Here is a 27,892-nt window from a genome sequence, read left to right on the forward strand (position 1 = left end):
CCAGGCTGTGAGCTGTCCACACAGAGCCTGGCATGGAGCTCAAACTCATAAACAGCAAGATCACAACCTGAGCTGAAGTCGGAAGCTTACCTGACTGGAGCCACTCAGGCACCCCTTACTTTTTCTTTTTGATCAAACTGGCTAGGGGGGTATCAATTTTGTTAATTCTTTCAAATAAACAGCTCCTGGTTTCATTGATCTGTTCTAGTGTTTTTTTGTTTTTGTTTTTCATTTCGACAGTATTGATTTCTGCTCTAATCTTTATTATTTCCCATCTTCTGCTGTTTTGGGGTTTTATTTATTGTTCTTTTCCAGCTTTTTAAGATGTATGGTTAGGTTATGTATCTGAGACCTTTCTTCTTTCTTTAGGAAAGCCTGGATTGCTTTATACTTCCCCCTTATGACTGTATTTGCTGCATCCCAGAGGTTTTGGGCTGTGGTATTATCATTTTCATTGGCTTCCATGTACCTTTTAATTTCCTCTTTAACTTCTTGGTTAACCAATTCATTCTTCAGTAGGATGTTTTTGGTCTCAAGGTATTTTTTGTCTTTCCAAATTTTTTCTCGTGGTTGATTTTGAGTTTCATAGCATTGTGGCCTGAAAATATGTATGGGAGGATCTTGATCTTTTTGTATTTGTTTAGGTCTAATTTGTGTCCTAGTATGTGATCTATTCTGGAGAATGTTCCATGTGCATTTGAGACGAATGTGTATTCCATTGCTTTAAGATGAAATGTTCTGAATATATCTGTTAAGCCCATCTGGTCCAGTGTATCATTAAAAGCCATTGTTTCCTTGTTGATTTTCTGCATAGATGATCTGTCCATTGTTGTAAGTGGGGTGTTGAAGTTCCCTACTATTATGGTATTTTTGTCAATGAGTTTCTTTCTGTCTGTGATTAATTGATTTATGTATTTGAGTTACTGTGGCGTTACCCAATATGGATTGGGTGCATAAATGTTTACAATTGTTAGATCTTCTTGGTGGGAAGACCCCTTAATTATAATATAATGTCCTTCTTCATCTCTTGTTACAGTCTTTATTTCAAAATCTAGATTGTCTTATATAAGTATGTCTACTCTAGCTTTCTTTTGGCAACCATTAGCATGAAAGATGGTTTGCCATCCCCTTACCTTCAATCTTTAGGTGTCTGTAGGTCTAACATGGGTCTCTTGTAAACAGCATATAGATGGATCTTGTTTTCTTATACATTCTGTTATCCCATGTCTTTTGATGTGAGAGTTTTGATGTGAGAGTCCACTGACATTTAGAATGAGTACCGAAAGGCATGAATGTATTGCTATTGTGTTACCTGTAGAGTTGGGAGTTTCTGGTGGTATTCTCTGGTCCTTTCTAGTCTTTGTTGCTTTTGGTCTTTTTTGTTTTGTTTCATGTTTTCTCCCCTCAGAGAGTCCCCTTTAAAATTTCTTGCAGGGATGGTTTAGTGGTTACAAACTCCTTTAGTTTTTGTATGTCTGGGAGACTTGTTATCTCTCCTATTTTGAATGACAGCCTTGCTGGATAAATATGACTGCATATTTTCCCAATTCAGCACATTAAATATATCCTGCCATTCCTTTCTGGCTTGCTAGGATTCTGTGGATAGGTCTGCTATGAACCTAATTTGTCTTCCCTTATAGTTTAAGGAATCTTTTTCCCTTGATGTTTTCATAATTCTTTCTTTTGACTATTATGTGCCTTGTTGATGGAGAATTTGACTATTATATGCCTTACTGATGGTCATTTTTTGTTGAATCTAATGGGGGTTCTCTGTGCTTCCTGGATTTTGATGTCTGTGTCTTTTCCAAGGTTAGGAAAGTTTTCTGCTATGATTTGCTGACATAAACCTACCCCCTTTTCTCTCTTCGTCTTCTAGGATTCCTATGATTCAGATGTTATTCATTTTTAATGAGTCACTGAGTTCTCTAATTCTTATATCGTGCTCTTTTGCCTTAATATGCCTGTTTTTATCTTCATTATTTTCCATAAGTTTATCTTCTGTATAGCTGATTTGCCGCTGGACTTCATCCACCCTTGCCGCCATGGCATTCATTTGAGATTGCATCTCAGTTATAGCATTTCTAATTTCATCCTAACTAGATTTTACTTCTTATATCTACACAGAAAGAGATTCTATGCTTTTTTCAACTCCAGCTAGTATTCTTATTATCACGATTCTAAATTCTGGTTCAAACATCTTGCTTATATCTGTGCTGATTAAGTCCCTGGCCATCATTTCTTCTTGTTCTTTCTTCCGGGGTGAATTCCTTCATTGTGTCATTTTGGAGGAAGAAAGAAAAAGAATAAAATAAAAAATAAAATTTAAAAAATTAAAAACACCAAAAATATCAAGTAAAGGAAGCTAGATTTTCAGGTATGTTTTGGTCTGGTTGTTGAAAGAAGCTTGATCAAATAGAGAAAAAGGGGAAAGAAAAGGAAAAAAAAGGAAAAAAGTTAGGAAAACGTTTAAAATTTTAAAAAGATGTATACAATAAAGTAGAATAAAATGAAATGAAGTAAAATGGACTAAAAATTACAAAAAATAAAAATATAGTAGAAAAAATTTTAAGAAAAATCTTTTTTATCAAAACAAAATAAAATTTTCTCTTTCTGTACTCAATAAAGAAAAAAATGAATACATGGATCGGCGAACAGAATGAAATCAGAATGAAATTACATCCAGTTTCCCCTAGAGGTACTAAGAAGTTCTTCCCCTATGAAGTACTTCATAGTCCCTAAACTAAGCAGGCAGAGAGACTTGTGGTATTCTTCTAGGGCTTGGTTGGTGCAGCTGGATAGAGGTTGGTGTAATAGCTCCATTCTCCACTGGGTGATGCTGCTTAGCTCACTGGGGTGGATAGGTGTGGTGCTCCTATGCATGTATGCACATGTGTGGGAGAAGTGAAAATGGTGTCACCCAGCTTCCCAGTCTCTTGCATCAGAACTCTGCTCTCGCCAACTGGCAATCAAACACCCCTCCTTTGTCTCTGGCTTCCATCCACTCCTTGCTTCTACGTTGTCCGTGACAAAGCCGTCAGCCTGCCAAGTGACACCTCTCTTTTGAATTTTATCTCAGATGGGGCTATGTTTCCAAACTTAATTTCTTAGAGCCCTCTGGATTGACCCCACTCCGACCCTCTGGGGGAGGATCTTGGGGAGCAATGGCCAGGTTTTGGTCTGCCCCCAGGAACATTTACATGACCATGCCACTGCAGAGGCCCTTAGACTGCAGCCAGGTGCCAGCCAACCCTAGAAAAATTTCACATGATCGTGTAGTAGCAGTGGTTCAGGGACTATAGTAATTCACAACATGAATCTGGCCAGGCTTCACAACACCCGAGCAACCTTGTTCCAATACCGGCAAATGTGGCTGTAATCTTGGGTCTGCTGGGAACTTTGTGGGGAGGCTGAATGGCCTCTACTGAATGCCCTCCCGGTAGGGGAATCACCTCTCCCATGTGGCCCTCAGACCCCTTGGACCTCACTGTCTTCTCCTGGGAATTTGCCCTTTACACCAGAGCACTGCCAGGTATTGAGCTGTGGAGTTTCCGACTCTGCACTCCCCTGTTTATAGTCTTTATGGTATTGAAACCCTCTCCTTTCTCCCTTTCTTGTTCAGTTTCTTATGGGTGTTTCCCTTCTTTCTCTTTCTCTCCAGCTGCTTTTGAGGGGAATGTTTTTCCTGTACTCTCCCCTCTGTCTCCATCTTCTCTCTGCAAACCACAGCTCCCTAATCTCCACGGCTTCTCTTTCCCCTACTTCACCACTCTGTGCCACATACCTGCTGAGTTCTGTGGCTCAAGTTATGTAGATTTTTGTGTTAGTCCTCAGATCAATTTTCTAGGTGTGCAAAATGGTTTGGTGCTGACCTAGCTGCATTTCAAGGACGAAAGAAGCAGCAAACTGCCATCCTTATTCTAGACTTTTAAATTAAAATTTTCTTCATAGTTCATCCATTTGGTTTCAGTTTCCTTTATGAATATTCTGTGAATTATATATTTTTTTCCATTTACTTAGCTTCATTTCAATTTAAGAGCAACTATACTGTGAATTTCCATTTGGTTAGATAGTTCTTCCCCATTTCTACTGCTCTTTGTATTTATGAATAGAGAAAGTGCCTTTTGGGTTGCTGATCATGACCTTCACTGAGAAATCAAGGGTCATTTTAAATGAATATACTTAGGGGCACCTGGGTGGCTCAGTGGATTGAGCATCCAACACTTGATTTCTATTCAGGTCATGATCCCAGGGTCGTGGGATCAAGGCCCATGTCAGGCTATGTGCTGTGAGTGTGAAGCCTGCTTAAGATTCTTTCTCTCCCTCTGCCCATCTCCCTTGCTCACACACACACTCTCTCTCTCTCTAAAATAAAAATAAATAGGGCTCAGTCGGTTAAGCATCCGACTTAAGCTCAGGTCATGATCTCGTGGTTCGTGAGTTGGAGCCCCGTGTAGCACTCTGTGCTGACAGCTCAGAGCCTGAAGCCTGCTTTGGATTCTGTGTCTCCCTCTCTCTCTGCCACTTCCCAGCTTGTGCTCTCTCTCTCTCAAAAATAAACATTAATAAAATAAAATAATAACATGAATATACTTACATTTAATATGGGTTTATTTATGATACTTTTCTTTTTACATTTTTATTTAACATATAAAAGTTAGGAGAAGTGAATAGCCATTTTCATATATTGGATGATACATGTCAACCTGTGTTCTCCATTGATGTTTGTGATGGTTATTTCTATGTATCAACTTGACTGGGCTACAGTACACAGTTACTTAATCAAACACTACTCTATACCTTTCTGTGAAGGTATTTTGCAGATGTGGGTAACATCTTAATCAGTTGACTTAGGATAAAGGATGTTGTCCTCAATAAGGTAGGGGAGACTCACCTGATTAGCTGAAAGCTTTGAGAGAAAAAACTGGAGTTTCTCAGAGAAGAAAAAACACTGCCTCAAACTACAGCATCAACTTCTGCCTGATTTTCCAGCCTGCCAATCTGTCTTATGAATGCAGAACTTATAACTCCCATAATTACATAAGCCAAGTCCTTAAAATTAATTAATTGATTAATATGTAGTCTTGTATATATTAAACAATATAATTATATATGACATTATAAATACCTTCTGTTTCTCTGGAGAACCCTGACTAGTAAAATATTTATAGTTGGTAGTAAAAGAATAAATATACACAGTGAAAGCTGTACTTTCTTCTTCTTGCTGTTTGATATTTCTATTAGCAGTAAGATTACTTGCCTAAAGGAAGAAAATGAAATGGAAGCTGACTAGGGTATTCACTGGTTCTAAATATCATGTTAAGTCACAATATTTTCATAGGCACCTTAGGAAAAGCATCACTAATAAAAATTGAGTTGTTATACAAATATAAATGATATCAACTTTGGTGCCCTGAAGTGAATATTCATTCTCCTTAGGTGTTAAATTCATAAGTATGTTATCATAATAAATCAAATCTGGATATGGTGAGCGAGAAAAATCTCTTGTTACCTAAATAGGAACTCTGTACTATGCAATAAACATATGCACACGCACACACACACACACACACACACACACACACACAGAAACAAATGTTTAAGCTTCTTCATTAATTCATATATTCAATTTGTTCAATGTTGAATATTTACTTTATCTCATCATTGAGAAGATAAAAATACATAAGATCTTGACTCTGATATGTTTATAAATTACTGAAGATTACATTTTATTAGAAATATTGTTTATAAATTTTACTTACTTTTTAGCAATATTAGCAACCAGTTCTTTCAGGATTAAATTAGCTCCAGGAAAAGCTCTGGGCTATGACTAGTTTAAGTAAGTAGTGAGGTTTATAAGTAAAATATATTGCTTCCCAACCCTTTTTCTCTCTCAAATTTACCACGAAGATAAAAAGAAGAAAGACAAAGGGAAAAAAAGAATAAGATCCCATGAATCTAAAAGGCATCTACAGTCCTTACAGTGAATGAAAACAGAACTCAGATGGAAGAATAGTCAAAATTTTGGCAGAATAGAACAAGGAAAGGTCACATGCCTAAGGAGCCACAGTCCAATGAAAAGTTGTTCTTTATCGCCCCATGGGATCTCAAAAAGGCTCATAAATTGGAAGTGTAAGTCCCCTCTGACCAGTGAGTAAGAAGCTAGAGGGCAAAGGGGGTTATCTGGAGGTCTGAAGAGTGGTTAACCCATTCTCCAACTCTATGTTGGGGAAGATAGGCGGCCACCCCTTCCACCACTCTGTGCCGTTAACAGTAAATACAGAGGCCCAGAATCTGGAAGCCAGGCATTGGTGAGCAGGGAAGAAACACAGGTTAAAAGCAAAGAAGGTAAGTCTAAACCTGTAGGGAATAGTGAAACCCTCAGCAAGTTTCCCATCAGCTCCAATAGTTTCAGAATCCCTGGAAGGTATCAGAAAGATTCTTCTCAGGTGAAACTGTGCAAGTCCTAGAGGAAAGGCTCACAAGAGGCTGAATTTGGGGTATGCTCCGATGAAAAAGCTGAAAAAATGAAACCTAAAATTCATAAACAAAAAACTTGTATGTAGTGCTTCACTTGTAAATTAAAAAAAAAAAAAGTATCTCACATGTAAATGTGAACAAATGGCGAATAATCACCAGGCATTCAAGGAAAACAGTCAATGAGAATGACAGATCCAAACTTTCTTTTAAAAAGCCTGAAAGAGGCAGATAAAATGTAAGGAACACAGAAAACTTTCAGGAATTGTAAAATATTCTCAGATAAGATACTGCATTCTTAAAACAAGAACACAGTAACATTTAAAAAATGATGTGAGAAATAACTCTTGGAAATTAAAAACATGATAGCTGAAATTAAAAATTCATTAAAACAGTTGGAAATGCAGTTAAGGGATTTTCCCTAAAGGTAAACTGAAGACAAGAAAAATAGAGAAGAAAATAGTCCTAGATCAGTATGGGATCTTCAACATAAGATTAGATGTTACAGAAAGAGGAAAGAGAAAAAAAGTAGTTGAAACTGTCAAAGAAATTATCTCAGAAATGAAATATCTGCATTTCCAGACTAAAAACTGCCATGGTAATGAAAGAACAGACCTACCCAGATGGTTTTAAATGAAGTCCCAGGACAGCACTATTTTGGACTGTCTTCCTCCTCCAGGATTTACATGTTGAAACCCTACTCCAATACCATAATACCAATAGGTGCTGGTATTAAGAGACGGAGCCTTTGGGAGGTTACTAGAATTTGATGAGGTCATGAGGGTGGAGCCCTCATGAATGGGATTAGTGTCCTTCCATCCTGTATAAAGTCATTGACCTGATAAAATAGGCAGTATCTTTAGTTATTTGGAAATTTAAATGCAAATACAAGAAAGCAAGGACAAAATATTTAAAGTAGTTACCTCCAAGTAGCAAAATGTGGGGAAATTTTGGGAATGGTCAAGGGCATAAAGTGTGCTAAACACACTAATAAGTCCTTTTACCACTATTTGACTTTTTGACTTTGATAAAAATTGACATTATTTTTTAAAAATAAAATGAAAGAAAAAGGAAGTCTCAGAATACTAAAAGATCAATGTATTTTTTTTTTGCTATTGATTTATCACCTATTATACAATATTCAGACGCTGCTTTTCTGATACCATCTTTCTGCTCATGTGATGTCAGCCCTCTCCTTATAAATGAGTTAATATATCATATATCTAAGCAAAACCTGTACCCTCACATTTTGGAAGGCATTGAGGTTTCTTTCTTAAAATGAAAGGCAGCTTTTCAACTAAGAATTTTCATTAGGGGAGAAATAATTATCAATATATAAATCAAAACACAGCACAATTAACAAGTTTTAACTAGCAAGACTTCTGAGTTTTAGAAGCAACTCAAAAGAGCTGGCTCAATTTTTCATTTGTAAATATTATGCATTTGCCACACTAATATGAGTTTTATCTTCCTATGAAAGGCCAAACAGATCTTACTATTACTTATATAAGACTAGTAGTTAAAGGTCTTGGGTGGTTATTTGTATCTATTTTTCAAAGAGGCAGAAATTTTTACAAATCATGAAATGTATAGCAAGAATCAGAGGGGCTTCAGGCCTGCAATGGGGATTATGACCAAGAGTTTCCAGGAACTAATATTTCATTTAAACACGCCCTGCTACTTGTTTACGATGCCTGAATCTTCACATCAATAACATATTAAAAACGTAGCACCAGGAATAAAATATGTTATATTGTTTCTTTTCTCTATTCACTATGTTCTCTTTTAGCAAATCAATATTTCAAAACTTCCTATAGTTCTCGATCTTTTTCATCTTGCTTTTATCCCTAAGGTTTCTCTAAAATTTTCTATCCCTGACACAGACCTATTCTTTTTCTTGTCACTTTAGAAAGGAAGGACTTGAGACAGGAGGGTATTCAAATGTGCCTGACACTCAAGGCCATTGAAAAGTAACTTAGCAAGCAATATACTGTTGTATTCAAGGCAAGTTTGAATCTTCAATATAAGAAAGAATAACGTAAAACAAGACCACAACTGATTTTAAAAAATAGTCTACATTTTATATTTAGAAGAAAAAATGTCTACAACAATTTTTAAAACTGGACTTTTTGTGTTGGACAACCATCCTCTATTTCTAGGAAATATTCTGCAGTCAGTATACTGCAAAGCAGTCCCATACAGCATCTGTCCTGAAATTGCTTTACAAAAAGAACTAATGTTTAAAATAACCCCTAAGAAGTTAAAGATCCAAAATAATTTAAATCAAAATTCAATTTCAATACCATTAAATAATGGAAATTGGACCAAAAAACTTTGGAAAAGTCTTTATTTTAACCAAAGGCTTTCTTCTGGGACCTGGGTTAGCATGAAACCATATATAAGTCCATCTAAACAATTCTGTTAATAATGCCCTGCTCATCTGTCAATGTTTATATTTAGTAAATTGCATCACCAGCCAACCAGTACATCCAGTCAGACGCCTGGGAATCAGATTGATTTCTTTCCTCCTTCCAAAAGACCTCCAAATCTTGGTGGTTGTACTTCTTAAATACCCAGTAGGAGCAAGTGTCCCACTGATATCACTATTGTACTAAGCCTCCAATACCCTACTGCACATCCAATAGCCTTACTACATGACTCTGCCCCTGTCCTTTTCACTGAAACCCTTTTAATTTGCCCTGTGGAAAGACGTTAACTCCTTAACATATATTTCAAGACTCTCCATGACTGATTCCACGACCCCATTGTATGTTTTGATATTTGTCTCAATCTGCCCTCTCTTTTCTCATATCAGCTGCACTGGAGCTCCAATATCTTGCTTATTTGCCTCCCTGGAGACTGTTACCACTTCCTCCAATGCTGTTCCCTCTTTCTTCGCCTCATCAGCTCCTATTCGTCATTCAGGTGTTAGTTTAAATGCCATTTCCTTACAGAAGCCTTTGCTGACCCCTGACCTAAATTCACTGAACTCAGTAACCACCTTGTTCACATGCTTATGTTGTGGGTTGGTCTACATTTGCAGCTGTGTGATAGGAGATGTCGGTGGTTTTTAAAAACTAACAAATTTAAAAATGAGAAAATGCTATATTCATTATTTATGAAAACTGAGGAAAACTCAATTATCAATTTCAATTATACATTTGGGGATAGCTAACAAAACACTAATGTGAGGTCTAAAATTTGCTGCGACTTCCATTTTTTGTCATATTAAAAAATGATCATGCTGTTGTCTCAATTTTTTGTAGTATTAAAATATAATCACTACTTGAGTGAAATTCCTTACCTGTACCTTTAATTCAGATGAATTAATCAATTTCTAGTTCAATACTTAACATGCCACAAAATTTAACATGTGGTTCTAAAACACATTAAGTTTTTTCATATTTATATAAGTGACCAACAATATGTATAGGAACAGAGATAAATAGAATTTGAGATGTTCATGGGACAACCTTTGACCAAACATTTTTACATACTTTTTTTCTCAAGTGTATTGTATATAGTACCTTAATACCATCTTATTTCATTCTCAAAACAACTCTAAGAGGTAGGCAAAAGAGGTATCATTATCCCCTTTGCAAAGACACAGTTTAAATGGTTCACCCAAAGTTACCACCTACCAAAGTTAATGACCCAACGTTAGAATCCAGGACTTTGATTGCAAATACAGAACTCCTTGCTCCATGTGCTATAATCTTGAAAACTCCACGTGCAATACCTTGAAAACTCAAGGTATTAATTCCTTTAGGGTAACAATGCTCTCTCGAGCTTTTCCTATTTTTAAATGCAAATAATCTTATCTAAATTACATATTAAAACATACTTATGTGTGAATTATTTTGTCACATCATTTCCCTTAAGTCAGAGGGACTTTCAGCTAATAGGATTTATGACCAGTGATGGGTAGTTGAGAAAAAAAAAAAAGAAAAAAAGAAAAAAAGAAAAGGCATCACAAAAATACTAGTAAGGAACACATTAAAGGAACTTTGTATCTTTGCCACTTTGTAGGCCACTTCCGTACAAGAAAGCCTCTTTCAAACAAATTAAACTCTATCCTAAAAAGTAGCTCTTTTCTGACCATGTTTAACTGACAGAGATAGAAATGAATTAGTAGGTTAATATGTCTGCATCTGACAATTACAGCAATTTACATTTGGATAGCACCACACAATTTACAATATATATTTATATACATTATTCAATTTGATCCTTGTACCAACTAAGTGGTTTACTTATTTATAGATGAGAATCTGTAAGCAGGTTCAAAAGACAAGTCAGGACAGTGTCCCATTCTTCAAACTTTAAAGAGCCTCTTTCCCAAACCCCACAATGCTCATACTTACAGAGCATCATTCTGTTTTTTAAATTTTATTTATTTTGAGAGGGGGAGAGAGGGGTAGAGAGAGGGAGAGAGAAAATCCCAAGCAGGCTCTGCGATGTCAGTGTGAAGCCGGATGTGGGGCTCCATGAAGGGGCTTGATCTCATGAACTGTGAGATCATGACCTAAACCGAAACCAAGACTGTCACTAAACGACAGAGCCACCCAGGTGCCCCCATAGAGCATCATTCTTAGTGAATACTTACATTTCATCACAGCTTGAATTTCATAAACAGGCTTGAGAATCAGAGCACCGTAAAAGCCTTTAGGAAATGGATTTGTTAAATCCCACTTATTTGAAAAACCTGTAAGTTTCACAGTTCGTGTTCGGTTCTTGGGTATCTTCCATTCGACAATCTCCTTTAGGGTATAAATATGTTCATCTTCACACTCATAGAATTCTCCTTCTTGTGACAAAGGCAAGGTAAATGAGTGATTTTGATGATTCCTTACCACTCCACAGTTCACCATTATTTCTCCATTGATCTCTTCAACTGAGTTGAGCATGATTTGCTCACCGTGCTTTATAATGAGATTTTCTAGTTTTACATCCTTCTGATGATAGAAGGAAGGATGCCCTAGTCTACTTGATCCAATATGAATGGTCCTCGTAATTTCTTCCATAGTAAGGTATGGAGTTTTATCAGCCACAATCTTAAAAAGACCTAAGAACAGAAGAATTATGCAAATTAAAGAGAGTTCCTACAAGGCAAGTTCTCATAAGAAAATCACAGTGAGAGACTTACAAAACAAGTGCAGCGTCCTTTATTAAAAAGTGATGTATCTGTTTTAATCCTGAATACTCTAGGTAAAATTGTAATGTATTGTCTGTAGATTACTGGATTGTCGGATCCAGGCAACATAAGTAAAAACAAGGGAAAATATCTTGAAATAGAAAAGCCTCTCTTCTTAGAAATGGGAAATAGGAATGAGATATTGACTGGCTGTATACCAACTACATGTGTGATCTTGAGGAAGGCATTTAATCTCTCAAGATCACATTTTCTGTTTTTAAGCTTTAAATTGGGAGGATTGGATTAGGTTGGTGTTTCCATAAATACATTTCCTGGACATAACAAAATTAAAAGATATTCAGGAGAAAACTGTTTCATGGTGAAATTAATAATTACAAAGTTATATACCTGGAACTAGACAGTGGTGTTGGTTATATACCATCGTGAATGTACTTAATGACACTGAATTGTACATTCTTAAATGGTAAATTTTATGTTGTGTATTTTACCACAATAAAAAAGTACCTACATACTTCCAATTAAAGACTTCTCAGAAACTTTAGATGCATTGTAACTCACAAGAAGAGACTGTAACATGCAGGATTTTGCAAATTTCTTTTATTATAAAACTCTTGGGGAAATATTCATAATAAATTATAACATTATATCATGATATATTGGTGCACCATATAACTCTCCTTGGAAAATGCCTGGTTAGGTAGTTGTTCTGGATTGATACTCTTGGTTATATATCATTCTTCTCATTGCTTCTGTAATTTTGCCATTGCTTCACTATTAAAAATTTCTTCCTCTAATACTATTAGGACAGTCACTAATATGATGAAATTTTTACTGTTTAAGGTATAGCTTTTTAAGCTTGCATGTTTAATTCTCCTCTTTGAATTACTTTTATTTTATGGGCACATCTGCTTTGTAGCACTTATGGAAATGTATTTACTGAAAAGATTATAAAAAATTCCAGAGAAAATATGAGCAAAGCAAAAATTAGGTAACTGTTTTCTTAACACGAAACTAACGATAATATGATACACTAGCACAAACTAAGAAGATAGTGAGATTATCTTAGTAGATACTCATTAGACAATTAGACAATCTTACTAGAATTCAATATAGCTTGGAAAAATAGTTTAAGAGTTTACTCAATAAATATGTTCTAATTAAATTCATCTATATATCAAATCATTATTAACCAGACTATAATGTCTCATGTCTATTCTGGGTTACTACACAAAGATTTATGATCAGTTATTTTTGTAGCTGATCTTTGCTCAAACAAAAACAGGATTTGGGTTATTTTTAGAAATAAACTTCCAAACAAGTGTGTGTGATGCATCCTGGCAGTAAGTAAGGTAGCATGTGCAATCTGTCCTGCAAAGCTTCAGAAATTGACGAGGGTTCATTCACTGTATGTTGTGCTTGGAGACAGTAAGGCAAAGAAACATTTACTTTGAAGGAACTTCTTATCTTATTATATCTTGTATCACAGAAAATCCAATAAAAGAATATTCTTGAATTCTGCACAATAAATGAATTTTCATGTATGCATGTGTGTGCACGTGCACACATATGTTTAATCTCACTTGGCTATACATGAAGATTTCTGAGTCCACAATCATTATCACGGTATAGAAAATTCAGCTATTTTTGTGAAATGTTAAAAAAATAGCTACGAGAATCTCATAAATGGTAGAGACACATAGTTTTATTTCTATCCTAGATATATTGATGACATAAGTCACAGAAGAATTAATTCAGCGTCTTCTTTCTTGGGGAATTGGGTTCACCTAAGGTAATAACAGACCTAAAATGTTATGAAGTAGAAAAAGCCTGGAACCCTAAGGGCCACCATTATTTCAAGTTAATCACATACTTCAGAGCTGTCTTGTTGAATGTCTCTACTGCAAGAAAATCTATCTATGAATCTCTGTGTGTTTCCCTTACATGATGATTAAGTACACAGTTAAGCATACTAAGTGGTAGATACAGGAAAATAACTTCGATTAATTTATTTCTTCATCTACTATTGTAGCCAATCCAAAGAGTTCTTCCTTATAAATAGCACTAAATACCATATAAACCATGTCAAATATATATATATATATATATATATATATATATATATATATATCACAGTAAACTGAAGCACCATAAGCTTTAAATTTCATCAATTTTCTTACATCTTATTCACAAAGAGTACAAAAGTTTTACACTGGACAAAATATAATTTGCTTCCTAGAAAACAAAAACAAAAACTAAAAACCCCCACCACAACAACAACAACAAAAAAACAACACACATTTCAGAAGCTGAATGATCATTAGGGTAATTATAAAATAAGCCAGTGTGTAACCTTCATAAAGTAAGCTAGGAAGCAGAAAGACAATATATTTCAATTTCCAAATTTGATTGTCATCTATTAAAATGTATATTATTATTTTTAAATTAAGAAAAATTATCCATAAAGAGCATGCACTTGAGAAACAAAAATTATAAGGAAGTACAATTAATTGATCTATTGAAAGTCAGCTTTAAGTGAATTTAGTCTTTTTTTTTTTAATGTTTTTATTTATTTTTAAGAGAGAGAGAGACAGAGCATGAGCAGGGGAAGGGCAGAGAGAGGACACAGAATCTGAAGCAGGCTCCAGGCTCTGAGCTGTCAGCACAGAGCCCAACGCTGGGCTGGAACTCACAGACTGCGAGATCATGACCTGAGCTGAAGTCCCTCAACCGACTCAGCCACCCAGGCACCCCAAGTGAATTTAGTCCTTAAGATCTTTTCTCTGAGTCTTAAGTTTTTGGAGAGTTTATAATTTTAACCAGTTCTTAATGATCCACAAGTATTATTAATAGTAACAGTAATAACTGAAATTTGTTTAGAAATTTACAAGTTTGAATGATTTAAAAAAAATTTTTTTTAACGTTTATTCATCTTTGAGAGAGAGAGAGACAGAGCATGAGCGGGGAAGTGGCAGAGAAATGGGGACACAGAATCCGAAGTAGGCTCCAGGCTCCTAGGTGCCAGCACAGAGCCCCACACGGGCCTCGAACTCACAAACTATGAGATCATGACCTGAGCCAAAGTCGGATGCTCAATTGACTGAGCCACCCAGCTGCCCCTTGAATGATTTTTTTTTTTATGAATCATTTATCCTGACAAAAATACTTTAAGGACAATAAAACAAACGTTATTATTGAAGGATATAAAAATAGTCATGATTTTCATAGTCATGGCTCTAGAATCTCAAATCAGACCTTTGACATCCAAGTCTTATGCTTTTGCCACCACACAAGGCTGCCTCCCTGTCTTGCATATAATGTACAAGGACATTGCTCAGAAAAACACGTTTATTCAAGTTGGCAAACTATTTATATGGGTCTTGTGAGCCAGTCTTCCCTTTCTAGACCCTTCAGCGTAAGAAGAGCAAGAATAACTTCCTGGTTCACTGTGTACAATTTATGCTTATCAGATGTTTTTCTACTTTTTTTTATCATCAATAAATGGGTGTAATTTTAAAAATTAAAATTTCCAACTACATATAACAATATTTTTTAATATACACAAAATCATTATAAAGATTTCACAATCTTTTTCATAGACTAATCTCTAGCTTGCTTTCCAAGTTCGAACCAAATGTATTCCCTCCATCCCTGAGATAAGGAATCTTACAGTGAACTTTGCCTACTAATTCTCTGAAAGTAATGGCCCAACATAGTGTAAATAATCAGATAGTCTGTTCTTCTGTAAAAGCTTGGATGTATTCTAGTCGTTAATTGCCACATCCCCAATTCCACATCCTATGGTTCCCTCTTCCCTGTATTATCTAAGAGATTAAAAATTAACATTTGGTAACCATTGTAAAAATTTTTGCCCACTCACTCAAACACACTATTTATTTTGTTAAGGTCAAGCAGGATGATCTGTTGAGAGGTTAGTGGGAAGTGTCCAGCATGAAATATATATGCATTTTCACAGTGGGCTACAGGACAAAAGCCACAGGCAATACCCCTGACTGAAATTTCGCTCTATAGAGCTAAGCTATGACAAAGGGGGGAAGAATCAGCCACCATCTAAGAATGCCAAGGGCAAAATATTAGCACCAGATTGTTGTTGTATGTGGTAATATAGCTATGTTATGTACAAAGTTATGGACATTGACTCACTGGAATCTTTGGTTCCCCACTAACCAGGCATTTAACAGGCAAACAGGGGAATGCACAGGATAGTAGTGATTACATGTGCTTTGCTGAAAGGATAAAGGGCACTATATGTTGCTATACATAAAAGAAAGTCCTCAAAAGACCTCAAAAGACTAGATACAAACACATACATTCTATTATTCATATTTTACATATTTACCATGGAAATGATCACAATACTGTATTTGAGGGGAAAGAAACTTAACCAGAGATGTGAAAGACCTATACTGTGAAAACTATAAAAGAGCAATGAAAAAAATTTCAAGACATCACAAAGAAATAGAAAGACATTCCATGCTCATAATTTGGAAGAACAAATATGTTGTTAAAATGTGTATACTACCCAAAGCAATCTACAGATTTAATGCAATCTCTATTAAAATACCCAACATCATTTTTCTCAGAACCAAAACAAACAATCCTGAAATTTCTATGGAACCACAAAAGTCCTCAAATAGCCAAAGCAATCTTTAAAAAGAAAAGCAAAACTGGAGGTATCACAATTTCAGACTTCATTTTATATTATAAAGAAGTAGTAGTTAAAACAGTGTGGCATAAAAATAGACACATAGATCAATGGAACAGAATAGAAAACCCAGAAATAAACCCACAATTATATGATCAATTAATCTTCAACAAGGGAGGAATGAATGTTCAATGGGAAAAAGACAGTCTCTTCAACAAATGGTGTTGGGAGAACTGGACAGCTACATGCAAAAAGAATGAAATGAGACCACTTTCTTTCACCATACACAATGATAAACTCTAAATGGATTAAAGACCTAAAAGTGAGACCTGAAACAATAAAAACCCTTCATGAGAACATAGGCAGTAATGTCTCTGACATTGGCCATACTAAGATTTTTCTAGATATGTCCCCTGAGGCAAGAGAAGTAAAAGTAAAAATAAACTACTGGGACTACATCAAAATAAAAAGTTTCTGCATAGAGAAGGAAACAATTGACAAAACTAAAAGACAACCTATGAAATAGGAGAAGATGTTTGCAAATGACATTTCTTATAAAGGGTTAGAATCTAAAATATATAAAGAACATATACAACTGAACACCCCCAAACCAAATAATCAATTAAAACTGGGCAGAAAACATGAACAGACATTTCTCCAAAGAAGACATACAAATGCCTAACACACATGTAAAGATGCTCAACATTGCTCATCATCAGGGAAATACAAGTCAAAACTACAACGAGATATCACTTCCCTCCTGTCAGAATGGCTAATATCAAAAACACAAGAAACAGAAGTGCTGGGAGGAAATGGAGAAAGGGGAACTCTCTCGTATTGTTGGTGGAAATGCAAACTGGTGCAGCCACTGTGGAAGACAGTATGGAGGTTCCTCAAAAAGTTAAAAATAGAACTATCCTATGATCCAGGAATTGCACTACTGGATACTTACCCCCAAAATATAAAAATACTAATTCAAAGGATACATGCACCCCTATGTTTATAGCAACACTATTTGCAATAGCCAAATTATGGAAGCAGCCCAAGTGTCCAAAAATAAATGAATGGATAAAGAAGGTGTGGTGTATATGTGTGTGTGTGTGTGTGTGTGTGTGTGTGTGTGTGTATTATTCAGCCACGAAAAAGAGTGAAATCTTGCCATTTGCAGCAAGAATAGAGCTAGAGAGTATAAGGCTAAATCAAATAAGCCAGTCAGAGAAAGACAAATACCATTATGATTTCATTCATATGTGGAATTTAAGAAAGAAAACAAACAGACAAAAGAAAAATAGAGAGAAAGAGAAAAACCACAAAACAGACTCTTATCTATGGAGAACAAATTGATGGTTACCAGAGAGGAGGTGAGTGGCGGATGGGGGAAATATGTGCTGGGGATTAAGAGTACACTTATCATGAAGAAAAAAAAAGTAAACAAAATAATGAAAAAACAAACAACCGCCCCAAAATAAAATTATTGAAATATGCAGCTTAGAATGTGTTAGAAATGTACACGTATATTTAATTTGCACAATTGCAGTATGAGGTAGCTACAAATAAAACACCAACACTTCACAGATGAAAAAGGACATGAAAGTTTGAAAAAGATACCATAAGTCCTCTATCATCACATAGCTCACATGATACACAGTAGGTTTTTGTGTCTCCAAAGGTCAAGGGCTTAATCACAGAGTTACACATTTCAATCTTTCATTATTATTGTAAATGATAAATTGTTTGTCCAGCCTTTCGTTAGCTAACAGGGAAGGTTTCAAGGGGGATGTCCACCCTCCTTCTGGGTACAGAAAATCTTAGCACTTTTAAAATCAAGCAACGTAAGAAAGTGAACTTCACTGATATTTAAGATGTTGATTGGCACTAGTCTCATCTGTCCATGTTTCAGATGGCCAGGTGCTTGTAGGTGTAGGTGAGGCCTCTGGGGGAGGCCCAGGGATTATGCAAAGCGAAGGGATTGACAGTGCTGCCCACACAAGTTCATGTACTCCCAGGGTGCTGCAGGTCACCCAGCCATATATAAGTGGGTGTTCAGAATATATTATTGTAGTTTCTTGGGGCGCCTGGGTGGCGCAGTCGGTTGAGCGTCCGACTTCAGCCAGGTCACGATCTCGCGGTCCGTGAGTTCGAGCCCCGCGTCGGGCTCTGGGCTGATGGCTCAGAGCCTGGAGCCTGTTTCCGATTCTGTGTCTCCCTCTCTCTCTGCCCCTCCCCCGTTCATGCTCTGTCTCTCTCTGTCCCAAAAATAAATAAACGTTGAAAAAAAAATTAAAAAAAAAAAAAGAATATATTATTGTAGTTTCTAAAGAAAGTAATCCTCACAAAACAGGTAAATGCCTTCAAACATTTCCTGCAAAGAAACTATGTATTGAAAACAAACTAATACAAACACAGGTGAACAACGAAGAAATGATGGATTTGACATTTCTACTCCCACTTAAGCTTTTTCTGCAGCCATGTTATGAGCTAAAACAATGATAGACTAGTTTAATGAAATATGAAAAGTAGCTGAAACTCTTTTAACATCTCAAAGTTACTAAAATGTGGACTCATATCCACTATCATTACAAAGAAATTTGCCTTTGAAATACAGGTAAGGATATGTCAAATACACACACACAATTTTGAATAAATAGGTATTTAAGATATATGTTCAAAACTTGCTAATAAACTGAGCTATGTGAAGAAGATCTGGAGAGGAAGCAGACTGCTGTATATTTTGATTATGGGTCTTATCTCTGTGCCAATAATGCAAAGTGTGTCTCATTTATTTTTGTGGGTATGTGTTTCCACCTCTTTAAGAATTTTAACAAAAAAAAAAAAAAGAATTTTAACTGCACTCTGTTCTGCGGTCAAATTCCTAAGCATCCCTGTTATTTTATACTTTGCTGAGTAGATTTCCCTTTTTACATGCTTCCTGTGGCTTTTCTATCATTTTGTTATATTTCCAAGATAATTTTTAGGTCAGCATATCCTACAAAAACTATCTTTCTCAAGACTATCCCAAATCCAGTATTTCCACAAGAAATTCTAGCTCAGGTACCTCTATTCAGCTTCAGAATGAAATGGGTGCATAAAATACATTATCAAAGCAAAAACTCAAAATCCTTGAGCAAAGGATTGAAATTAATAATAACAATGTCCAAACTGTGAGAAAATTGTCCAGATTACTCAGAGCCAATTATAGGATTAGTAAACATCAGCAACCAATGAGTGACCCCAAAAGTCTTTATAGAAGAAGACAGAAGAACCTTGCTAGAAGGGCAGAAACAAGAAATGTGAAGGAAAGTCAAAGTTTAAGGTAACAAAATTTTGCATAGTAATTTACTGAGTATTTGAGAGAGGGGGAGCCATATCAAAGACAGTGACCATGTTTGTTAAATGTTAAATGAGATTAACTGAGACTGTAGAGTTCCTGTGTTTGAATATCTTTACATTTACAATGGGATCAAAATTATCTGTAACTGCTACTAGCAGTTTTTAACAGTTCTTTTACCTGGAGATAAAAAGAATAAATCATAAAATCTTCTGATTTATGGAACACCTGGGTGACTCAGTCCGTTGAGCTCAGGAGATGATCTCACAGTTCATAAATTTAAGCCCCACATAGAGCTCTATGCTGACAGCTCAGAGCCTAGAGCCTGCTTAGGATTCCTGTCTCCTTTTCTCTTTGCACCTCCCCCTCCCCCGCCTTGCTTGTGCTCTGTCTCTCTCTCTCTGAAAAATAATTAACATTTAAAAAAATGTTTAAACCCCCCCAAAAACCTTTAGATTTTTATCTAAAAATTTATCTAGATGTTTATCTCTTTGATTCAAATTTTGCATTAAAAAAAAAAAAAAAAAAAAAAAACCAAAAGCAAACAAGCAAAAAACTTACTTTCCCAGGAACACTTAAACTCCTTGAAAGAGTGACTATGTAATATTTAATACATTTTGGGTGTTTAACAGATAATTTACATTAATGTTAGGTCTTGAAATCAAATGATGTAACTCGACATCTATGCCAAAACTCTGTTATCATCTTAGCTTAACAATGTGTCATACATACTTGTTCATGCTAAAGTTTTCTCTCTCCCAAGCAGTGAGGAAGAGCAACAAAGAGGAGAGAGAATATGAGAACTTCTCACAAACCTTGGCAAGAGCACAGCTCCCTGGACACTTTAGTTCTTCAGAGCATGCCCCTTGCGTTATAGGAACACACACAGAGGCATCAGGACTGGAAAGAACCCCCCTAGACCTCAGGCACCCCAAAATCTCTCACTAGGCCTTTTTAGGAGGTTCTTCAAAAATACTACACATTTATTATTCCTGGCCTTGGGTGACGATTTTAGGCAACAGAATTTTCAGGGTCAGCAATACACAACTATCCCAATAGTAAAGTGGAGTGGTTTAAAAAATATTAATTGTTAATTTCAACAGCCTGGGTTGAATTCTGGCTTCAGGCCTCTCATCCCTGTGTAAACCTGAGAACTTACACTCTCAGGACTACAGTTAATTTCCTTTTCTATATAACAGAGAAAATTATATCATCTATCACATGCTTAGAGATTCCTTCACACATAGCAAGCCCCCAAAAGGCAAAATAATGATGATGATGACGATAATAATAATAATAATAATAATAATAATAATAATAGTTATTCTTGCTACTCATTTTCTTTAACTCTGGAATTCTAAACTTTTGTGGAATGATTATAAGGTCAGAGAGATTAGTCTTTACATGGTCAAAGAGGGCAAGATAAATATTCCAGTCTGTATCACATTAGATGGGACAAAATATATGGAATCTACAATGTAGCATCTGAAAGAGACTAAGCAAAAAATCCCAGCCACAATCATGTCTACAGATTTGGCCAGGGTGTTAGAATATGGAAATGAGCCTTAGGTGACCTCTTGAGGTGGACTGCCTTTGGGGAAATATTTCCAGGCTGCTTTGAGGAGTCTGTCTGACCCCATGCTTTGATAAATTGCTTAGAATTTAACTACCATAATTTTAAGCCCATAATGAGCAGATTACAGGGAGATGTAAGCAAATTTTAAATGCAAATATTGTGCTGCTTGTAGTTATTCACGAGGTATACATTATACACAGTTGCTGAAGTTCCCTTGAACAAAAGGAACAGCAACATGCCAATGCATTTTTGAAAATGTGTTTTATTCACGGCTCTGAAAGGTGGTTGAAGCCAACTGACTGAGGAGTATACCCTCCCTCTATTTTAATGATCTTAATTTTGCTAATGGACTGTTAGTGGAAGGAGTTGGGGAGCCATGTGGCGCTGATTGCGTTTTTCAGTATTGCTGTTGCCTGCAAATTAAATGTACCTAAGTAGCCACCTGTTTATGCTTACGATTATGTAAAGCCCCATATGTTTCCCTCTCTACACATGGGAGGTAAATATTGAAAAAATTATTCTGGTGTGAAGGGTGAAAACAGCAGCAATCCTTCTATAACTGTCAACATATGCTGTAGTATTTCCTTTAATGTTGTGCTTTGTCTGACATATTTGCTGATTTTTACCATGCAGTGTTCAAAAATATCTGTTACCCATGGTTATACAAAACAATTAAAAATCAGTTTACATTAAATTCAAATTAGGAAGAGACATAATTTCCTGATGCAACCATAAGTTTTAAATGGATTTCAGAGCTTATGATTTAAATAGATTTTGATTTGCACGATAAAGAAAACTGAACTTTTTTCCCCTAAATTCGCCAGCATATAAAAAGGAACATTTTCTTCCTAGGCACATCCTCTTGATTCCATATTACTAAGCAACAAAAAACTAACTTGAATAATATGAATTTGAAAATGGGCAACGGATCTTCAACTGGCTAGTCCACCACGAGGCCCACTGGATTGGCTCTGGAAAGCAGCTTCTCGGATCCCATACAGATCAGACCTGATACCTAGTCAGCAAGAGTTCTGAGAAGTTCCCAGAAGAGTTTCTTTAGAGTATTGGGAGATCTGGTGTAGGAAATGCCTGTGGAGCTGCCTCAGGCTATTCAGAGATTGGCCCAGACTGTAGCTTGCTGGAAAGACCAGAGAGACTGGACTTGCTCTTGTTGATCGTTTTAGACACTGAAGATAAATGAATTAGAGTTTTATACGGTTTTTATGTGATCAAGAGGAATTTAAATATCAACTGTCTAGCAGGCGGGACATGAAAGTCCCTGGCTTCTCTTTCTTTTGCAAAGAGACACAGAATATGATAGAAAAAGATGAAAACTTACAATACCGTCAAAAACTAAGAATAATAGATTAACTGCCCCCAAAGCCAGGGAGTTACTTTCATACTAAGGAAAACAGAACTGAAATGAGAACCCCACACTGGGTCTCATGCCACAGAGGAGCCCCTCTAAATTTTCTAAGATAACAAGATTAATAACAAAAAGAATTAAAATCATTGAGTAGTTTCTATAGACCAATGTTTGTAGTATGCACTTAATGATCATTTCATTTTTTTCTTCTTGGAAGAATTTTATGACATAAAGAGTATTCATATTTCCTAACTTAATAAATAAGGAAATTAGTAAACTGATGAACTAAAACACATCAAGGAGATCATCCAGTCTTAAAATTTTGGTATTTTTAAAAATCTTGACATACATATCAATAGATAGAGATAGAAATGCTTTAACAACATTGAAACTATATCATATACATTCATTTGGATTCCACTTGCTTCGTTAAACATTGAACCATGATTAAACCTCACGTTTTAACATATTTTTCACATGTAAGATTTCTAATGGCTGTAATAGTATGTTATAAGGAATGTATACTTGTCTTTTTCTGCACTATTGGGCATTTAAATTGATTCCATGATTTTGCTATTACAAATAATTCTAAGATGATTATTCCCTTAGAGTTTACTCTAATAAGTGCAATCACTGAGTCAAGGGCTCTTTTCTAGGCAGACAACTAGTTCCAGGAGACTGGGACCAAGACATAAGTGTATCTCTGCCATCAATCACTATTTCTATACATGTACAAAAGAAACATTTGCCAATTGAGTGGCAGATGGCTCTTTAAACAGAGTATCAAATTTATGTTGAGGAAGGTTATAACATTCTATACACCCTTCAGTTGGGTTTGAAAGTAACCATTTGATAATATCTTTCTCAATTTTATTATCCTAATTATAAAACTTAGTAAATATGTGGAAATGTTGTCATTATTGTTTTAATTTACATTGTGTCCAAACTAATTTGTATGGGTGGTTCCCAGTAGTGTCTACTAGACTAATTGGTTTTTTGTTTACATTTTAGTGATATCTAGTTTTTTTGCAATTGTGGCAGTTTGTTATTAACTGTTTTTTTTTTTTACCCTTTACTTTTCTGACATGCAGAAATTCCATTTTATGTAATAAAATACATTGTTTCTTTACGGTTTTTCATTATATTCATAATCTGAAACTTGTATCAAATCAAATAGTTTTACTTAAAATGTAACTTTTTCATCTACTTCAAATTTCCTTTGCTATGTGGTATTAAGGTGATGATCCAATTTCATTTGTTGTTTCCTAGATTGATAATCATACTACAATAATTTGCTAAATAACTTTCCTTAACCCCAGGCAGGTAGTACCAACTTCATCAAACAGAAAGTAATACTCTACATGAAGGTCTATTTTAGAGCTATAAATGAATATTAAATTCAGAGTCACTAGAGTCAAATTCAAAGCATTGCTTTGATGCTTCTATAATTAGTATCACTGTTATTAATGCATTAATTCAGCTTTTTATTTTCTATAAATAACATTCAGCAAAATTTACTATAACTTTGTAATAGGCTTTAATATTAGCAGGACAAATATTCCCTTATTGGTTTCTTTTTAATATTTTCTTGAATATTTTCACATGCTTATTCTCCCACATGAACCTTAGAATTACTTTCTTATTATGATATAATAATTATGATTATAATATGGGAATTATGTTTACCATTGTGTTAATCTCACAAATTAATTCATGTGTAATTGATACAAATATATACATATATGCACAACATTCAGTTTTCTGATTCAAGCACTTAAAGTGTTTTTTGTTTTCATTTTTTCTTTTTTGTTTTTAATGAATAAGTAAGGTTTTACAATATTGTAAGTACATAAGTAAATAATAAGTTCAAGCCTTATAATATTTCTTATACTAGGTTGTAAAGATATTAAGTCTAGTTGTTCTATGCTTTTACCTTGCTGTTTTAAATAGATTATCCTTACATATTCTAAAGGATTATAATTGAGAAGTTCTGACTGTGTTTATATATTCTTCTATATATAAACATATATTTATGTACATATTTTATATGTATTTGCTTTCTATACATTTTTTATCTTGTTATCCTGGTAAACTCACTTGCACATCTTTTTTTTTTTTTTTTTTTTTTTTTTTTACTTATTTAAAGTTTATTTATTTTGAGAAAGACAGAGACAGCATGAGCAGGGGAGGGGTAGAGAGAGAGAGAATCCCAAGGAGGCTCCACACTGTCAGCAAAGAGTCTTAAGTGGGTCTCGAATTCATGAAACCATGAGAACATGACCTGAACCATAAACCAAGAGTCAGACACTTAACTTACTGAGCCATCCAGGGTCCCTGCCCACTTGCACTTCTGGCAGTGTAACCTTCTACCACCCTGTGTCAGGCCCTCCATTTTCTAGGATTTTAAAGGTTTTTAAAACTCATGTTGCTAAAAAAGAAACAAAAACGAAACAAAACAAAACCTGAGACAGGGTCACTAAAAGCTACTGAATTGTATACTTTAAACACCTGAATTTTATGCTACATAAATTATAACTCAATAAAGTCATTATTTTTTAAAAATCGGAGGGGGAAAGGATAAACAGTTAAGTCGTAGATTCAAAAAAGCAGTTAAATTGGTCCTTTCATTAGTTCCTGGTAGAAAGTACACTGGCAGATTATTTATCAAATATGACTTTGCAATACACATCAAAATCTTTAGAAATGGGATGCATAGGTGACTCAGTCTTCTATGTGTCATACTCTTGATTTTGGCTCAGGTAATGATCTCGGTTCGTGGGTTCAAGCCCGGAGTTGGGCTCTATGCTGGCAGTGCTGAGCCTGATTGGAATTCTCTCTCTCCTTCTCTCTCTGCGCCTCCCCTGCTCCTGCATGCACACACATGCTCTCTCTCTCTCTCAAAATAAATGCATAAACTTAAAAAAAAAAACCTATAAAACATTTTTATTTCTGAAGTCATAATTTCATATACATGAAATTATAATAATTTCATGTACATGAATTATATTATATTATATTATATATATTATTATATATTATATATATTATATTATATATTTATATATACTTATTTATATATATATTATAATTATATTATATAATTATATATTATATTATATTATAGTAATTTCATGTACATGAAATTATTATAATAAACAGAAGTGCAGACGAAACTCGAGTTAAAAAGCTGCTTGTAATAGCATAGATGAATTACAGTATATGTATATGAAAAACTATTACATAGAATGTATTTCCTATTATACAGAAAATAAAAATCATGTTCTAAAGAGTATTTAATCACATGGGCAAAGCCTCAGAAACAAGCTTGTTCAGGGGTGCCTAGGTGGCTCAGTTGGTTGAGCATCCGACTTCCACTCAGGTCATGATCTTGGAGTTTCTGAATTTGAGTCCTGGGTCGGGCTCTGTGCTGACAGCTCAGAGCCTGGAGCCTGCTCCAGATTCTGTGTCTCCCTCTCTCTCTGCCCTCTACCCTGCTCACACTCTGTCTCTCTTAAAAATAAATAAAGATTAAAAAAATTTTTTAAGAGAAACAGGCCTGTTTCCCATTACATGAAAACATATGTCTATATGTATGTGCATGTAAAATATACTGGAAAACAATGGAAGGAAATGTATCAAACTGATTCACGCAAGATAGCTTTGGTGATGAGATTATAGGGAACTTTAATTTACTTCACTGCATTTTCTTCCATTTTCTAATGTTCTACAAGATATATGTGGTATTTGTAAAATTGAAAAAAATCAATACATTTTATTACTTTAAAAAGTTGTGTTCCTTATGTCCATACTAAAACTTGCACATGGATGTTTATAGCAGCTTTATTCAATTGCCAAAACTTAGAAATAACCAAGATGTCCTTCAGTAGGTGAATGGATAAATAAACTGTAGTACATCCATACAATGCAATATTAGTGAGCACTACAAAGAAATGAGCTACCAAGCCATGAAAAGACATGGGGGACACTTGGAACGCTATTACTAAGTTTAAGAAGCCAACCTGTAAAAGGCTACGTATGCCATGATCCCAATTGTATGACATTCTGGAAAAAGACAAAACTGGAAACTGTAAAAAGATCAGTGATTGCCAGGAGTTGTGAGGGAGGAAGTATGAACAGGAGGAGCACAGAGGGTTGCTAAGACAGTGAAAATAGTCTGTAAATACTATAGTGATGGAGACATGTCACTGTATTTGTGTAAACCCATGTACTACTCCAAGAGTGAACCGTAATGTAAACTTTGAACTTTGGGTGTTTATGATGCATCCAGGTAGTTTCCTCAATTATAACAAGAGTTCTACTCTGTCAGAGGACATTGATAATGGAGGAGGCTATATATATGTGGGGGTAGTGGGCATATGGGAAATCTGTGTACCTTCTGTTTAATTTTCTCTGAACCTAAAGCTGTTCTTCACAATAAAGTCTATTTTTAAAAAGCTTTTGTTCCAATGGCAGAACCTCTAAATCACCAGCATGTAATTATGAAAAAATATAGTAGTGTGCTTTATCAATGTTCAGTTAAGAGAGTCAAGGAACTGAAGACCTGAGTAGACAATGTTTTAAGGACAATCTGATTCTTCTCATGAGAGTCTCTCTATGGTGATAACATTGAAATAACACCAGAAAAAGCTTTAGAGTAATTATGCATGTAGAAAAGAGGATGGTAAGAGCCAAATGTGATGAGACAGATTTTTAGAAGATGTACATAAGATAGCAATACTATGAAAACTTATGGAAAAATGCCAGTTGTAAAAAAGCCTATTTTAAAATAATCTTTCTGACAGACTTCTGGGCTGATGATAAAATGTATATAGGTGAGTGAAAAGAACATTTTAACCTAGAATTGCAAAGTCTCTTATCTTCCAGATAATATACATTTTAGTTATCCAAAGATCAAGGATTTAGAGAAGTAATTTGATTGCATACTAAAGAATAGAAGAAAAAGACCCCCCCCCGAAAGGAACTGAAAATTAATGTAAAAACCTGCATTTCTTGTGCATTTAGATTGCTTCAGATTTTCTTGTACAGTATATGCAGAATATTCCTTTTTTGTTTAGGAAAATTATTTTGTATAGTAGACATAACTCAATTTATTTTGCCTAAGTGAGCACAGTGGGAAGAGAAGCCTTAAGAGAGGCTGACCCAGAAAATTTGGAAGAATATCCCATGATCCCTTGAATAGCAAATTATCCAAAAGGCAAGAAGCCCTATTTAGGGCTTTTCTGAATCCTATGTGATCATAACATCCAGATGGGAAAATAGGAGCAATTTCTGCACTATATCTTGCTTCTTTTAACAGAAATCCTTCAAAA

The 27,892-nt window shown here is 35.1% G+C and overlaps 1 protein-coding gene across 2 annotated transcripts in view; it reads right to left on the bottom strand.

Annotated features, from left to right (window-relative positions):
* The window catches only part of THEMIS (thymocyte selection associated), a 183,909-nt gene that overhangs the window by 95,599 nt on the left and 60,418 nt on the right, over positions 1 to 27,892 (bottom strand). The window contains exons 1-2 of one of the 2 annotated variants that reach the window (XM_045499514.1): positions 22,093 to 22,300; positions 11,081 to 11,539 (exon numbers count right to left, since the gene is read on the bottom strand). In XM_045499514.1, the coding sequence (XP_045355470.1) occupies positions 11,081 to 11,498 (418 nt within the window). In that variant the 5' untranslated portion in view covers positions 11,499 to 11,539; positions 22,093 to 22,300. Of the gene's footprint in view, positions 1 to 11,080; positions 11,540 to 22,092; positions 22,301 to 27,892 lie in introns of those variants that run through there. The other variant, XM_045499513.1, reaches the window with a different exon arrangement.

The sequence above is a fragment of the Leopardus geoffroyi genome, chromosome B2, assembly GCF_018350155.1.
Source record: "Leopardus geoffroyi isolate Oge1 chromosome B2, O.geoffroyi_Oge1_pat1.0, whole genome shotgun sequence".
NCBI lineage: Eukaryota > Metazoa > Chordata > Mammalia > Carnivora > Felidae > Leopardus > Leopardus geoffroyi.